We start from the raw sequence: 18513 nt of genomic DNA on the forward strand, positions 1-18513 counted from the left end.
AATCTGTATAATAATACACATTTAACTAAAAATAGGCTAATGATAACAGTACTAGTGATAGGCTGACGATAACAGTACTAATGACAGGCTGACGATAACAGTACTAATGACAGGCTAACGATAACAGTACTAATGACAGGCTGACGATAACAGTACTAATGACAGGCTGACGATATCAGTACTAATGACAGGCTGACGATAACAGTACTAATGATAGGTTGACGATAACAGTACTAATGACAGGCTGACGATAACAGTACTAATGACAGGCTGACGATATCAGTACTAAATGACAGGCTGACGATATCAATGACAGTACGATAACAGTACAATGACAGGCTGACGATAACAGTACTAATGATAGGTTGACGATAACAGTACTAATGATAGGCTGACGATAACAGTACTAATGACAGGCTGACGATAACAGTACTAATGACAGGCTAACGATAACAGTACTAATGACAGGCTAACGATAACAGTACTAATGACAGGCTAACGATAACAGTACTAATGACAGGCTAACGATAACAGTACTAATGAGTGATTTTTTTGGCTTTTGTATTTCATCCCCCACGTTGATTAAATCATTAATCAACATAAATATAATAAAGCTATGTTTTTATTTATTTTATTATCAAAACTTTCAAATGAGTATAATTTATATTTCTTTGTGGAATTGATTCCAAATTCAGGGATCTATTGAGAAACTGGGTCCGGGATTCTTTTGTATAATGTCCACAAGCCTTATGGTTAAACACTGACAAATCAAGCCCCTTCTCACAAATCTAAAGTTCTATCAACGCCCCTGAATTATAGTTTAATGTCCTGAAAAAAAAACAAACCTTGGAATAATGGTACATTGATTAGATCTGAAATTTAGCTAGAATTGAACTTGTAAGGATAAAAAAAACACTTTTATTTCTGCTAATTGAAACATAGATTAGAAAACAACACCAGAAAGCTGCACATGTTACACATGAGAAACCGGAGGCAAACTACTTTCGAGAATTTCGGAACATGCGAAGGCTGTCCGTCGATGATGTCATACGGATTCGAGTGTTGGTGTGAAGGCTGTCCGTTAATATCATACTGTTTGTTTGTTTTTGAATTTGGCGCAAAGCTACACGAAGACTATCTGCGCTAGCCGTCCTTAATTTAGCAGTGTAAGACTAGAGGGAAGGCAGCTAGTCATCACCACCCACCGCCAACTCGTGGGCTACTCTTTTACCAACGAATAGTGGAATTGACTGTCACATATAATACCCCCACGGATGAAAGGGCGAGCATGTTTGGTGTGAGGGGCATTCGAACCCGCGACCCTCGAATTACGAGTCGAGCGCCTTAAATATCTGGTCATGTTGGGCCCGATGTCATACTGATCCGAGTGCTGGTGTGAAGGCTGTCTGTTGATGTCATACTGATCCGAGTGTTCGTGTGAAGGCTTCCCGTCGATGTCATACTGGTTCGAGTGCTGGTGTGAAGACTGTCTGTTGATGTCATACTGATTCGAAGGTTAGTGTGAAGGCTTCCCGTCGATGTCATACTGGTTCGAGTGTTGGTGTGAAGGCTTCCCGTCGATGTCATACTGATTCGAGTGCTGGTGTGAAGGCTTACCGTCGATGTCATACTGATCCGAGTGCTGGTGTGAAGGCTGTCTGTTGATGTCATACTGATTCGAAGGTTAGTGTGAAGGCTTCCCGTCGATGTCATACTGATTCGAATGTTGGTGTGAAGGCTGTCCGTCGATGTCATACTGATTGAGTGTTCTAGCAGAACATTACACGTAATACCAACTAAAAGATATACTGTCTTCGCAGAAATTCTCAAGTACAATATATATATTTTCTTCGAAAACATAGAATCATGTTATGATGCTAAACAAAACAAACTACACTACGGGAATAAGACTTGGTTTTGTAATGATACATATAACTGTAACTCTGAGTTTCTGAATTAACATTCGTGGGTAATTGTTAAGAACATACTTATATTTACTTAGCATATATTCTTTGCTAATCCATGCCGTTCAGAATCGTCAATAAAGTATGTTAAACTTTTCAATAGGGTTTAAACCTGAACTCGTTTGTTCTCTTATTTCTTCCACTGATGTTTTATTCAACGTCATTGTTATGGCACACTATTTATTATTACTTAGCATACACATTTGTATCAATCTTCCACAATAGCTCTTTATATAATTTTTAGTAACGACTTTATTATTATGATGTATAAAGCTTTAATTTGGTCGATAATAAAATCTAATAAAGAGTTAAGGCTCGACGTTACATACTTAAGCAGTTAGGATATATTTATTAAAGCCATCAGGGGCTTCCAAGGAATTTTAAACATAGGTGCAGATCATTTGATACTCAAGACTTATAAATATTTACAACAAATATCTCAATGTGCCAGCTAGGCCTAGGTGAGAGGAAATAGAATAACCGTTTCTCCCGATAAAGCCGTAATGAGGAGACATAAGGAAAACTTAACAGAATCAAAACGCAATAATGCCATTTTCTGAAGTATAATTAGGAATATGTGCTACAAACCCTACAAATCTCAACTTGTATGGGATGTTATCAAAGTAGAAGTTGTTAACAACTGCGAAAAGCAACATCAGGATAGGAATTTATAATTTTAAATGCAAATAAATTGTTTTGTGGCGAAAAATGAATGCACACACAAACATATATTTATGTGTGTGTATATATATATTGAAGCACCAATTCAACAATAACACTGGGTTAAATAACTTTATATTACAAGATGATTTAGATTATCATAATATGGCAAAAATATTTTCTGAAAACATATATGGACTTTATCTAAACGTTTGAAGTGTTCAAGGGTATTATCATCTCGGGTTTCGAGTCTTATAAAAAAGAATGTTTTTCTTTTACACTTATCACACACATATATCTTCGAACCAAGATGTGTTACTAGAACCGTAACCTGAATAATAAACAAAATAAAGTTACTCCATTCCGCTATGTGCATTGGTCGGTCCAGAAATGCAAAACACTATCCCACCTATCGTCATGCTATCAGCGTTCTACTTTATTTTCTCTTCAGTAAACCCACTCATCCACCCATCAGTCTGCCTTTAAAACTATTTATTGTAATTGTTATCAGAATTCGTCGTTTGTCCGACAGCAGACTGACTCTCCCTCCGATACTCATGGCCAGGTGGTTAGGGCGCTTGACTTGTAACCTGAGGATCACTGGTTCGAATCCCTGTCACACCAAACATGTTCGCCTAATCGGCTGTGGGGGCGCTATTAGATAACAACCAATATCAACATAAGTTGGTAAAAGAGTAGCCCAAGAGTTGGCGGTGGGTGGTGATGACTAGCTGCCTTTCTTCTAGTCTTACACTGCTAAATTAGGGACGGCTAGCTCCGATAGCCTTCGTGCAACTTTGCGTGAAATTCAAAAAAACAAACGAACAAACAAGTCCGCCATTCACCGTTGCTTATCAAGGACAACTGTCAAACTGCCATTTATTTAAAAAAAATTAATTTCTAAATAACATATAGCATACTAAACCGGAACTTGAAATAACTAGGTATTACAAAAATATTATTTCTAGACAGCATGTAGTACATTAACATGGAAGCTGAAATAACATAATATAGTCTTCTTTAATCCTTCCTCCAGTGGCTCAGTGATAATCCTGCGGGCTTACGACGCCAAAATTCGAGTTTCGATACTCGTGGATGGGCATAACATAGATTGCTAGATAACTCATTGTGTAGTTTTGCTCTCAACAACAGCCAATCAAACATTGTTTAAGTTAGTGAATAGCCAGCCACCTTGTGAGAGATCTGACATTTTTCTCAAACGAAAAAAAAAATTTACATTTAACACACCTGCTATGGGAAAGACAACGTTATTTTGGGAGTGAAAAACAAATATAAGCTCAACGCATGAATTATATCCTTTCATACAAAAAACATACACACTTGTAACACGTAATTTTTATTTACATAAAGATAATGTTGTGATTTTGTACTTAAAAATTACAGTTAGAATACTTAAAAACAATGTAATGTAAATGGAAGAGAGTAGCGAGTAGTTGAATTGTATGTTACTAGCCAGTGCATTAGATCCGTGCGTCATGTATTCATGACGTCATATCTGCACTTTGAGAATGGAAAAAAATAAAGCTATCAGTGACGGGAAACGGAGGCAAAACAGGAAAATTATGACCCTTATTGCAAACTTACATGCACACAGGATAAAATTTCGCGAATTTGGAGGTTGCAGATTGCGTAATAAAAAGGTTTTTTTCCACTATCATATAAGGAAGAGTCCATTACAGTATGTTTAGTCACCGGTTGTCATGATTAATAATCTATACAATTATCGCAAGCCTAATTGCTAGTTAACAGAGAAGCGAATGGTTGAAGTATCTGTAGGCTATGATATTAGTTACTGTCTGTCATGGCTAATAATTTTTACTATTCTCTTTTCATAAATCTAATTATGATTAATTACCATTAATTACTAATTAATACTAATTTCTACTTGGTTGTTTATGTCCTATTTGGCCTCTAACATGCTTTCGTTTTCAAGGAAGTTCTAAGAAAGATTAGTGGTTATGGTGGTTATAACTCGATCCTGGGTCCTTATAGAAGTGATAAAGTGCTGTGAAATTATGTTTTTAATTTTTTTACTGCTTAATTATCACATATTCGAGGTATCTGTAGTCTAAGAGGATTCTACGGATGTGTTTTTCTTCTTCAGTTCAAATCTAGTTCATTCGGGGAAATTAAAGTCTTCGAGTCTTGTCTTTAAACTGTTCGATATTCGAGGTATTCACCACATTTCTGTAAAAATCACGTACTACATAAGCTGTGTGTATCTTGGTGCCAATCACGTTTGTTTGTTTGTTTTTTTAATTTCGCGCAAAGCTACTCGAGGGCTATCTGCGCTAGCCGTCCCTAATTTAGCAGTGTAAGACTACAAGGAAGGCAGCTAGTCATCACCCCCCACCGCAAGCTCTTGCGCTACTCTTTTACCAACGAATAGTGGGCTTGACCGCACATTATAATGCCCCCACAACTGAAAAGGCGAGCATGTTTGGTGCGACAAGGATGCGAACCTGTGACCCTCAGATTACGAGTCGTACTCTTTAACCTACGTGGCCATGCCGGGCCATAACAATCACATACAAGAACAGTTTTTTATCATCTTTTATTTCTATCTAGAATTGTGTATCCCTAGACGTTCTTTGTTTAGGTGGTTCATCAATGCTAATTAATGGTGTCTGAGGTTGATTATGACACCTAGAGGGTGGCTTTCTTGAAAATTACGCCCTCAAAACGGCCAGATTTAGAACCCAGGATTTGGTTGAAATACGTTGAAGATGTATTCGTTATTTAGTCATACACTACACACAAGATTGTATAATTCATGAATCAACTGAATAAGACAACATCAAAATGGAAACAGAATAAGACAACAGGGATATATTCTTAGTCGCGATGATTGCCATGACACATAATTTATGCATCACAGAGGCTTACAAGAAATCTACAGATACTGGTAAATACATTTACCAATTGTCCAAAGACGGGCATCATGCCTAGTTTCCAAAATGAACACGAATTGTAATACAGAAAATTCTAAAGAGAAGTAAAAGCGGGAACAAAGAAACACGATATTATCATCCACCTTGAAAAAAGATACTAAAAACACTTGACAAAGAAATAATTAATACAGACAAGCATCAAAAGTATGCAAGAAGAAAAGAGCGCATCAGATCTCTCTGAGTAACAAATACACAATTACTCAGGCATGATAAAGTCAAAACAGTATTCAGAAACTAAAACACAATACGATTGAAGTTAGTACATACCAAACCACTCAGAGGCCCAGTGGAGAGCAAATACACCATTTACAACATGCATTGAAAATATAGTCACGAAGGCTTTGTAATCCATGAAAGATACAATGTAGGGGCATAACAGACAATCCAAACTTTGTTATTGCGACTTACCTGAAAGAACATGAAACATCACGCCAGAGAAGCCATACAATAAAATGTTTTAGTACGAAAATATTGGGGTATGAACCACACAAAGAAAAAAATAAAGATAAAAGAAATATTCTATATTCACCCAACTGATGATATATTCAGTGAATTTAACACAGAAGTCAACACAACCTTGATACTTATTTTGAAAACATTCATATAATTAGTTGATGGAAGTATTGATGAATTTAGTTTGGGATGAGTGAATAGCATACCAACCGTTCTATCAAGAAAATCTACGCTCGAACCCCGGCTACCGAATACAAAGTCCATCTCAGGACCTTCTAGAGGAAGGCAACAGATGGGCACTCGAGACGCATGTTATAAATTGGTAAGCAGTTAGTACCAAGTAATAGTAATAGTGATAAAAATATTAGTTAATTAATAATTAGGTTTATGTGATGGATAGGATACTAACTGTGACAATAACTGATATTAACGTTCCTTTTAATACGTTATTAGTTTCATTCACGTGTTTGTGACACAGTTCAATGAGACGTTTTATTCCATTCAAGTGATTAGCACATAACAGTGAAGAAACACCATAATATACAGAAAATTGTTAGATTATGATAAACATTGCCCTCAAAAACCTTTTGTTAACTGAACTGAAGTGTTGGAAGAATGGGTTAATCGTTAATTATTTTTAACTATGCGCTTTAGTACTTACCGTTAAACACTGCAACACTCTCTAACATGTTTTGAGTAAAACAAATGTAACAAATACAAATGATGCTTCATTAGCCACGGCGGAACGTCTTTTGATGGCAATACACTTCTTTAGAAATACAATAATTGTTTTTGTCATTAGTTGAACAGTTGACAATACAATGTTAATAATAAGTAGGTATGTTTTCTTATAGCAAAGCCAGATCGGGCTATCTGCTGATCCCACCGAGGGGAATCGAACCCCCGATTTTAGCGTTGTAAATCCGGTTTAATAATTAAACGTGAATGCACAAGAAAATGCGGCTCCTAATGTTGAACTCTCAGAAAATCAGCTGTGACTCTCAATGTTTAAGCTCACGAAAGATGGACCTTTTTTTCTTCATGGGTTGTCTCAGAAGAAGCTTGTCTTGAAGAAGGTTTACCTTTTGAAAGCGCTCGGATTTATAGGGTTTTCATTCATTTCTATCAAGACTGGCCTGGCATGGCCAGGTAGTTAGGGCGCTTGACTCCTAATCTTAGCGTCGCGGGTTCGACTCCCCATTACACCAAACATACGCCCCTTTCAGCCGTAAGGGCATTATAATGTAACGCACAATTATCATTATTCGTTGGTAAAAGAATAGCCCAAGAGTTGGCGAAGGGTAGTGATGACTAGCTGCCTTCTCTCTAGTCTTACACTGCTAAATTAGGGACGGCTAGCGCAGATAGCCCTCGTGTAGCTTTTCGCGAAATTCAAAACAAACAAACAAACACAAACACAAATTATCAAGACTTCTTAAACCTACATGTCTTTCTAACTTAATGAACGTTTAAATTTATATCATGATATTTTTCATATGTTGTTAATAGGTTTGTAGAGCTGAGAGAAAGACGCAATACTTTGTAGATTATTAGTAAAGTGAAGGCCCGGCATGGCCAAGCGTGTTAAGACGTCCGACTCGTAATACGAGGGCCGCGGGTTCGGTCGCACCAAACACGTTCGCCCTCCCAGCGTTGAGGGCATTATAATGTAACGGTCATTACCACTATTCGTTGGTAAAAGAGTAGCCCAAGAGTTGGCGGTGGGTGGTGATGACTAGCTGTCTTTCCTCAAGTCTTACACTGCTAAATTAGGGACGGCTAGCGCAGATAGCCCTCGTGTAGCTTTGCGCGAAAATCAAGAAAACAAACAATTAGCATATTAGAGCAACATATGCAAGTCAAGGTATGAAGAACAGTGCAGAAAAATCTGTCTTCACACAACAGATCCTTATTCCATTACGTCATCAGTAACAATCCGCTAGATGTCACCTACAACAAACAAACAAATTAATAAAGTGAAGAACATTTATTGGTCGTTTCTTAAATTGTTTTTACACGTAACTCTCCCCCTTTTACCACCACCAGACACATTGAAAGAGAGTCATAACAAGAGCTGGTATAGATTTCTGTAAGATTTGATCAACAGAATCACCACTGAGAACGAACGTGATTTTTTAACAGCAAATTACATTATCTAACAATATAAAACCTCATTCTATACAATAATTAATACTTTGCTTTCTCACATCCCATTGTGCAGTACCAGCTGTAGTGATTCAAAGTCAACAACTAACTTTCATAAAGAGAGTTCATCGAACTTTATAACAACGACTTGCATACGCTATTACACTGGCGTGACATTGAAGTTGCGAGACGTGGCGCCAAAGGCGGTATGTTTAGCATATATATACACTTCACGCATGAGCAATTCCCAACCATCCAACCTGCAGAGCTGTCAGGATAGACTTAGAGGAATGCGCTACAGTCTCCTCCGAAAAAACAACAAAGAAACCATAATTATATAACAAGATAGAGAGAGACAAAGGACACAACAACACGAAGAAAGGAGACTTGGGTACTCTTCCACGAAATAAATCAAATTGCACACGACTCCAATGCTGTCTTAAACGACCTGCTGTGCCCTTTGACTCTATCCTCATCTGTAAAGTCCATGAAGACTAGGTTTGTCTCCTGCTATTATTAGCAAGACGACGTCATCTTACAACCACAAATTTCAGACGTTTTCAGTTATGCTTCAAAATCAGTTATTGTTATTTGAATTCTTTGTTTGTTTCAGCGTAAAGCTACACAATAAGCTGTCCCCATTCTGTTGCCACGAGGAGTAGGATCCCGGATTTTATCGTTGCAGGTTCGTAAACTTACCCCTAACCTACTGAAGTTACAATATGAAAAAGATGACCAAAGAAAATGAAATCGCTATAACTCCCCCACTCGGCTTGAGGGATTGTGTGAATTTTTCACGAAGTAGTGTTCGTGATTAATCTCAAACTGTTTGTAGAAACTCGTTATCCTCATTGAAGGTTATGGTTTCACGCTATAGGACGTAACCGCTGGAATAATGATGTATGATGGAGGAAGTAGTTCTAAAGGCAGCACGGGAAGTATAACATCGTAAACTTATATTTGATTGTAGCTCGATAGATTATAGCCATACGTGTTCGTAAACTTACATTTGACTGTAACTCGATAGATTATAGCCATACGTGTTCGTAAACTTATATTTGACGGTAACTCGATAGATTATAATCATGACGTGGAAGATAAGCGGAACATATTACTTATGACTACAGCTACTTTATTAAACACCATTTGATCATTTTTTATCACACACCCTTTATGAGAATGGTTTGTCAATGATTGTTGTTGGGCTTCGAAAACGTAAAAAAGTAAGCTTTTAAACTTTAATGAATAACTATTATGGACATTAATAAATCGTGGGAACACTCATATCAATATAGAAATATTTTGCATGAAAATAATAATTATAAAAAAAGAACACAGTGTTTTAGGACACTTCATTAAATATCATGAAAATTACAGAAAACAAAAACCAAACCTTTCGACCTTCTTCGGCCATCGTCAGGTTCACAAAGAAAGAAAGGATTACCAACCGGTAGCTGATCACATGCTTGAAGGCGGTTGTGTAATTGAGTGTAGGAATGTAGAGGGCGTGCTTAGATGTTGGATTATATTTATTAATTTAATTCATACGTTTTCGAACACTGCCAATCAAATAAACACAACATAACCATAGAAAACACCCAGATTCTAAATAAATAAACAAACGTAAAATTAAAGAAGCCTTACTTATACAATAACTCAAGCCCAAAATAAACCAATACAAAGGAACACGTTTATATCTATATTAATAAGTATATCCAACATCTAACCACGCCCTCTACATTCCTACACTCGATTAGACAACCGCTTTTAAAAAACAAACCTTCCCCTAAATTCACGGACATTGAACGAAACTGAAAATATTCCTTCTTTCCTGGTTCTAGGTACACGAATTTTAAGTCATCATCCATCAGCAACCTGTCTTCTACATTAAACTACCTCTTTTTCCCTCTTAATCAATAATGAATGCATTCATTTGTAGGGCAAAAAACTCGAAACATTCCACACATATTCATATACTTACTTTGAAGTAGCACATTTTCTGAGTGAGAGATGTTGGAAGTTTTCTGTATATGTTTCACTATTGTAATTTCGTTTGTGCGTTCTGTAAAAAAAGAAGGAAGAAAAACGAAACGTGAAGAACATTTATTAAACTGCCTGTTGATTATATATAAATAGCGATTGTGGTAGTTAAAAGTACGTACCTCTCGTACACTACTAACATTAAATGTTTTCAGTGACAGATAGCTTTAAATGAGGATTGATAAATTATTATCTTTTCTTATAGAACAATAGTAGCAACCAGAATTAATTATAAAACAAGAGTAGCTACAGCAACCAGAATTAATTATAAAACAAGAGTAGCTACAGCAACCATAATTAATTGTAGAACAATAGTAGCAACCAGAATTAATTATAGAACAATAGTAGCAACCAGAATTAATTATAGAGCAATGGTAGCTACAGCAACCAGAATTAATTATAGAATAATAGAAGCTACAGCAACCAGAATTAATTACAGAACAATGGTAGCTACAGCAACCAGAATTAATTATAGAACAAGGTAGCTACAGCAACCAAAATTAATTATAGAACAATAGTAGGTACAGCAACCAGAATTAATTATAGAACAATAGTAGGTACAGCAACCAGAATTAATTATAGAACAATAGTAGGTACAGCAACCAGAATTAATTATAGAACAATAGTAGGTACAGCAACCAGAATTAATTATAGAACAATAGTAGGTACAGCAACCAGAATTAATTGTAGAACAATAGTAGGTACAGCACCCAGAATTAATTATAGAACAATAGTAGCTACAGCAACCAGAATTAATTATAGAACAATAGTAGCTACAGCAACCAGAATTAATTATAGAACAATAGTAGGTACAGCAACCAAAATTAATTATAGAACAATAGTAGGTACAGCAACCAGAATTAATTATAGAACAATAGTAGGTACAGCAACCAAAATTAATTATAGAACAATAGTAGGTACAGCAACCAGAATTAATTATAGAACAATAGTAGCTACAGCAACCAGAATTAATTATAGAACAATAGTAGGTACAGCAACCAGAATTAATTATAGAACAATAGTAGGTACAGCAACCAGAATTAATTATAGAACAATAGTAGGTACAGCAACCAGAATTAATTATAGAACAATAGTAGGTACAGCAACCAGAATTAATTATAGAACAATAGTAGCTACAGCAACCAGAATTATTTATAGAACAATAGTAGCTACAGCAACCAGAATTAATTCACGTTGAAAATGATGTAGAAACTCTGTTTCAGTTGCCACGAACTGAACCGCGCATGCGTGTACTCCAGAAACAAACAATATTAACTTCTGGTCAAAGAAAGTGACCTACGTTGGTAGAAACCGCCTCCCCCCGCTACTACAAAGGTAAGTCTACGAATTTACAAAGTTAAAATCAAGGGTTCAATTCCCGTCGGTGGGTTCAGCAGATAGCCTGATGTGGTTTTGCTATAAGAAAAACACAAACACACACAGGTAAAAACTGGTAAACAACCTAGTGACAAATACTACTATTAATACATAAGTATTCAAACGTATTGTTTTATCGGTGGTGTATTCTGCTTAAACGGTTTAGATTCTTATAAGCAAAACCAATGGCACAGCGGTATGTCTGTGGACTTACATCGCTTGAAACCGGGTTTCGATATCCGTGGTGAGCACAGATAGCCCACTGTGTAGCTTTATGTTTAACTTCATACAAAGAACGGTTTAGATTTTATTAAATTTTTCGCATTTTTAGGCGTATTTCATATACCTGAAATAAGTTGTCCATCTCCGTAATCTTCTTTGCAGCAAATTCATTCAACTGAGCACAATGCTAAGAGATATGGAGAATATTTCTATATAAAGTAATAATTTAAAGCCTTTTTGCGAGAAAAGAGAATATATCGTAAACACGTTGAGTTTGGTTTATTTTGAATTTCGCGCAAAGCTACACGAGGACTTTGCACTAGTCGTCCCTAATTCGGCAGTGTAAGACTAGAGGTAAGGCAGCTAGTCATCACCACTCACCGCCAACTCCTGGACTACTCTTTTATCAAGAAATAGTACGCCTCCACGGCTTAAAGGGCGAGCATGTTTGGTGTGACGAGGTTTCGAACCTGTTACCCTCAGACTACGAGTCGAGTGCCTTAAGCATCTGGCCATGCCAGGCCTAACACGTAATTATATGAACAAATAAAAAGTGCGGGAACTCGAGAGAATTCTTTTACTTGCGCATATTTTCGACTACGCCTTCATCAGGAACATAAAGTTTCTGTAATGGCTAGTTATTTGACGTTAAGTGCAAAGCTACGTAATTGGTAATCTGTGTCTTTCTACCACGCGTATCAAAACCCGGTTTCTAGCAGTGCAAGTCCGCAGGCATACCGTTCAGCTACTTGTGGGGTTTTTTTGTAATGAAATGTATCACTCAAACTAAGACCGTCGTGTTCAAAGGATTAAGTCCAACATGGTTACCGTCTGGGCAGACCACCCGGTAAAAACCTGAAACTTTGCACTCACAGTACGTGGGTTTCGGGGATTTAAATTTGGGTATTATTACTTATCCACGTGCGTGCGCATTTTTTTAATGAGGCAAACCAACGATAAACCACATAGAAAACAAGTGGTTCCTTGTGTGACAAATTCTCATATATAGAAAATCCAGTGCGTTTTTGTAACAATGCAAACCAGCAATGGCTTTTATGTCGTATTGCGTAGTAAAAAAGTACATAGGTCATCTTTTATGCTAAAATGGGTTCAGAATACGCAAACTTAAGTACATCAATGTAATAACCTGAGAGAAACCTGGTACTTTCGCTGGGTGTTATATACAGGAAGAATATTATAATAGACGAACTGAGAAAGTGTTATAAGTTATTATTTACAAGAAAAGTGTTTAAACTTTCGCTATGTTTATTCGTTTGGTTTTATATTTTTTTATTAAAAGCTATTTCTTAATTTTTCTCTAAGAAATTGTCTGCCCTTTTGAGAATTTTAAACATTTCTATCGAATCCATTCTTTCTGTATCATGACTCAACATATAGTGCACTACACCCGTAATTTAAACGTTACTATACAATCCATTCTTTCTGTATCATGACTCAACATATAGTGTACTACACCCGTAATTTAAACGTTACTATACAATCCATTCTTTCTGTATCATGATTCAACATATAGTGCACTACACCCTTTTCGATATCTACTTTGTTTTAGTCCAGAACGTGTCTTAATGGTACATTCATAGAATGATTTGTTTGTTTGTTGTTATGCTCAAAGTTACAACGCTAGACTATACGATATGCTATCGAACCCAATTTTTTTTTAGGCTTATATGTCTTTAGATTTACCGCGGAGCTCCAGAGTGGGAAGGGGTTGTTCCAGTTTCTCCAGTGTAAGTGGACTTACATGCTAGGTATTCTAATAGTTTGTGACAGTTTTTTTTTATGCAATATGTATTAATGCGGATCTAGTAAGTGTCTGTTTTGCAGTTAGGCCTGATGTCTGTATAATTCGTATTGAAAAACCGGACACTTTCACAACTCTGTGCGGTTACTTGTCTTGTTCATTAGTGACATATGATCTCACCCAAGGTGCTGAAGTATCTAGACTTTATGTTCATGATAGTATCTTATAAACAAAATAGTGTAAAGATTCCATTATCACGAACGTTTAACCAAAAGAAAACGTAGAGACATTATTTATCAGGAAACATTTTCTCAAAGAAACATAAATAACAAAATGGATCGTGTAGTAAAGTAAGTGTGTGTGTGTGTGTGTGTGTTTTCCTTATAGTAAAGCCACATCTGGCTATCTGCTGAGCACCCCGAGAGGAATCAAACCCCTAATTTTAGCGTTGTAAATCCAAAGACATACCGCTGTACCAGCGAGGGGCATGTAGTAAAATATCAAAAATGTGTTTTAAAAAGGAAATGTAATATAAAGAAAACTATAGAAATGGTTTTTATAACAGGAAAGTACATGCTAAAAAAAACTGAAGACAGAAAACAAGTGTAAAATAAAAGACATTGTGGAACCGTATCTCAAGTTATAAAGACAATGCCCTAAGAGAAATGTGTTTTAAAGCAAACTGTATATCCCCCAAAAGTTTGTAATTAAGACATTCTTATGTAAAAGCACTTTGTCAAGACACTGTAACAACGATGCTACTTGTCTGGTAAAAAGTTGAGAGAACAGTCGAACCAGAGAACCAAAGTTCTCTAAACTAAATAAAAATCAAACATTTTGTCGCTACAAACGTCTGCCTCATCGTCCCTAATTCTGAACTGGTCGAACTGAGGGAAGGTGGCCAGCCAGCTAATAGCATTCACAGCCAACTATAATTGAATAGTGGAGTTTGTTTGTCACCCCTATAACGCATTTATGACTCCAAACTGCGGATTGTGATTTTGGAACAGAAAGGTGTGAACCACCAACCTTGAGATTCAAATTCCGGTATGCTAAACAGAAGTGTGATATACGAAGTCTGGAAAACAGTTTAGCTATCTTATAGCTATAAGAATTTTGTGTTCGTCTTACTTTACCGTGTGGTAGCGTAAATTAATTTATATGGGGACGCAAAAAGAACACAAAATCCAATAGGTATTATATAATACACTTCACTACAATGAGAGGCCTAAGGGTATTTATTTGGTTTGCTGATCCAAGCTGTGCCGACGAGTCTTGAATAGGCTAAACTGCAGTCGAGAGTAGAGGGTACGACCAATCACGTAATGCACTGGGCCTCTACGTAAGATACACTCTGTTCGATTTCACCTCCGTCGAAAAAGAAGATAATTCTTTACTATGTATATAGTATATAGAATTTGTTAGCTATCTGATCTAAAATAAAATACATCTTAATATAATTAACTTTTGGTAAACGTATAAAGAGGGCGAATAATAACACAATATGAAAAACACAGCGAAACAAAGATGAAGCAATTTAAATGCCGAGTGCAAGCACATTAACACTAAATATATACTGAGGTTAAAATATGGTTAATTTTACCATAACCATTTAGAAAATTAACTAAAGTACTTTTAGATTTCAATTAATAGAGGTGCATTTCTTTTCAAGTTAACTGTAATTTAAGGAGTTTCACATTAACAGTGTAATTACATGTTTGTAACGAATACGATCAACATATCATACGGCCCCCCGCTAGTACAGCGGTATGTCTTCGGATTTACAACGCTAAGCTCAGGGGTTCGATTCCCCTCGGTGGGCTTAGCAGATAGCCCGATGTGGCTTTGTTATAAGAAAATACACACACATACAAACATCATATAATACACGATGAACTAGTTACTCACAATATAGTTAGCTAAGCTAAAATCTCTGTATTGTCACTTTGGATCAAGAGGTTCGTTGAAAATTCATTCACGTTTGTTTCATCAGTTAAACAAATAACAGTAAACCTATATAAGTATATATACATATAAATTAAGATATTAACCACAATGATTATGTTGATTTCACAGAAAATATATTATTGGTTTCTACACATATTCAAGATTATTTCATTTTAATAACTTTGAAGAAGGTTCCTTAGTTACACAAAGGGCTATCTTTTTTTTCTGCCCATAGCGAGAATCAAAACCTGATTTGTACCCTTACAAACCCGCAGACTTCCGCTGAGCCACTAGGGAACGTTTATTTGTTCTTGTATGAGGAAATTGAAATATAAATACATATTTTTTGGGGAAGAAACAGCAAGCGGGGGGTAGGTTGTTAGCTAAGTTGTTTTTGGCATAGTTACTAAGGCTATTTGTCTCCCAGCCCATAATTTTATATTTGCTAATCCCGGGAAAGGCAACTGAGCAGCAGACCCATCAGCAGAAAGCTTCTGGGGTGTTCTTTATTGATGAGATTAACTCTTATATTACAATGTAGTCATGGATGATAGCACCGGGTTTCGATCCCGAGCAGTATAGATTGAGAGTGCATTTTCCTAACCACTCGGCCATGACGGTCTATAATAGCGCAATATTATTATAAACTTTTCTTACTCGGAACCCATAGTAAGCTAGTAAAGAAATGTGTGACTTAAACAGTGGTGAATTTAAATACACAAACATATCTTTACTACATGAAACAAACAAAAAGAGTAAAATTTAACTCAACAGTTCCCCTAACAACAATACTTCCACATGTTTAAGTGTGGATTGAAGGCAGTGTTTGGCAAAATACACACCAAGGGCTAACTCCCTACCAGGACGTAATTAGACTTGTATTTCTCCCGGTTATTTATCATTATTCAGTTGCTGTAATACACAGACGAAAAGTCTGGGGGAAGAGAACGTTGACGAATGGACAACCTTAAGTCTCAGTATAACGTGTCCACTACTTAAGTCTCAGGGTAACGTGTCCGTTCCTTAAGTCTCAGTATAACGTGTCCGCTCCTTAAGTCTCAGGGTAACGTGTCCATTCCTTAAGTCTCAGTATAACGTGTCCGCTCCTTAAGTCTCAGTATAACGTGTCCACTCCTTAAGTCTCAGTATAACGTGTCCACTACTTAAGTCTCAGTATAACGTGTCCACTCCTTAAGTCTCAGTGTAACGTGTCCAATCCTTAAATCTCAGTGTAACGTATCCATTCCTTAAGTCTCAGTGTAACGTGTCCACTACTTCCTTTACAGTTTTTGTGTCCAGGTATTTTAACTTTGTACAATCCAATTTCCCCTTTTCGAAAGTAAAATCAACGTTATTCACTTGTTCATTAATATGGCATTTTTGTAGGCTCTCACTTGCTTCTGTCTCAAAAGGAACAAACAATGTGCAATATTTATTTTGATCAATATATGTACCCTAACTTTTATGGAGTTTCTTTAAGTAGTCAATAACTAGAGGAGATGCTTGTCGCATTTGTTGAATACAAATTCGATTAGAACAGAAGGGCTACTTTTGCTGAAACAAGTTCCAATTTTAAGAATATCTGTTTCAGAACATTCGCAGTGCCTCTGGTGCTGTGGTATGTTCACATATTTTTTTTTAATTACAATAAAAACAACTATTCATTGCATAACGTAATATAGCATTAAGGGACAACGAGGGACAATTTGGTCCCTCCAAATCCACTAAATTAAAATAAACCCTAAACATTCATTCAGCCGTTATCATTCAAATAGTTATCAAGCTTTCTCATTAATTTCCCTCAGATGACTTGTATCTACCACATCTGAAAGCAAGCCATTTCAAAGGCCAACCACCCCCTTAAAAAAATAAAGCCGTCTTAGCTGAATATTATACCTGTAATACTAAAATACTATTTTAACATTAGATACGAAAACAATGAGTCACCATAACTATAAATTTTCTTAACAACGTTAAACACGTGCACCCTTGTGCAAGTTTATTGAAACAATTGGTCATTTTACAATATTTTGAGCATGGCGGCCGGTGCAGACTCGCTGGACCCGCTGATTTCCTTTAATAGTCATTTTTTCACACAGACGGCGTCATTAGCTGTGTTTTGCAGTACGGTCGATGTAATTTGGGAATATATGACGAAATTTTGAGGAATATTACGTCATTCGAACTTACGTTAGAAGGGCAAGGAGACCAGTCAAAAAACAATTTCTTACCAATTCAATGAAGAAAAACCGGTATCAATGGGGTCTGAAATACAAGAACTGGATGCAAGAACAATGGAGGAAGATTTTATTCAGTGACGAAACTCATTTCTTCACACAGGGTCAAAGAAGTCTGCATGTTCGCAGATCTCCAGGTGAGAAACTTCGAGAATCTCACATCAATCAGTTCGTAAAACATCCCTTGAAGAGGATGCTTTGGGGCTTTTTCAGCCACTATGGCGTCGAAGGCTTACATATCGTAGATGGTATGATGCGAGGACCACAGTACATCGAAGTTTTGCAGAGAAGAGTCGTTCCAGAATTGAAAAAAAGATTTCCAGATGGATCTGGCATTTTTCAGCAAGATCTGGCTCCGTGCCACACATCGAAACTTGTGAAGAATTTTATGACTACAACGTGAATAAAGGTGCTGGACTGGCCTGGAAACTCTCCAGACTTAAATTCTACTGAAATTCTTTGGGAGATCTGTAAAGAAAGATTTCGGGGAAAATACTGTGCTACGAAAGATAAGCTAATTGAGGCCATAATTAAGGTGTGGTACCGCGATCCAAAAATTAGTAAAGATTGCAGTCAACTCGTGGACTCGATGCCAAAGCGGATTAATGATCTCCTGAAAACTAAAGGCGGCCATATCATGTATTAATTTGTGAATAATTTTTGGATTCTCAGAAATAAAACGCAAAAAATTGAAAAAATCGTAATTTTCCGTCTTGTTTCAATTAATTTGCAAA

General features: G+C 36.5%; 2 protein-coding genes across 2 annotated transcripts in view; both read right to left on the reverse strand.

Moving 5' to 3' along the window:
- Positions 1-10062, reverse strand: part of LOC143228408 (uncharacterized) — a 75007-nt gene extending 64945 nt beyond the window's left edge. The window contains exons 1-2 of the mRNA XM_076459674.1: positions 9975-10062; positions 9588-9704 (exon numbers count right to left, since the gene is read on the reverse strand). Coding sequence (XP_076315789.1) covers positions 9588-9704; positions 9975-10062 — 205 coding nt within the window. The remainder of the gene's footprint in view (positions 1-9587; positions 9705-9974) is intronic.
- Positions 353-10256, reverse strand: LOC143229903 (uncharacterized). Its single transcript, XM_076462769.1, has 2 exons — positions 10176-10256; positions 353-1769 (listed from the first exon to the last, which is right to left on the reverse strand). Exon 2 carries the CDS (start codon positions 1753-1755, stop codon positions 1357-1359), a length of 399 nt encoding a protein of 132 aa, XP_076318884.1. The 5' UTR covers positions 1756-1769; positions 10176-10256; the 3' UTR covers positions 353-1356.
- Between the last annotated feature and the right edge of the window lie 8257 nt (positions 10257-18513).

This window comes from Tachypleus tridentatus, chromosome 10 (genome assembly GCF_004210375.1).
Source record: "Tachypleus tridentatus isolate NWPU-2018 chromosome 10, ASM421037v1, whole genome shotgun sequence".
Taxonomy (NCBI): Eukaryota; Metazoa; Arthropoda; class Merostomata; order Xiphosura; family Limulidae; genus Tachypleus; species Tachypleus tridentatus.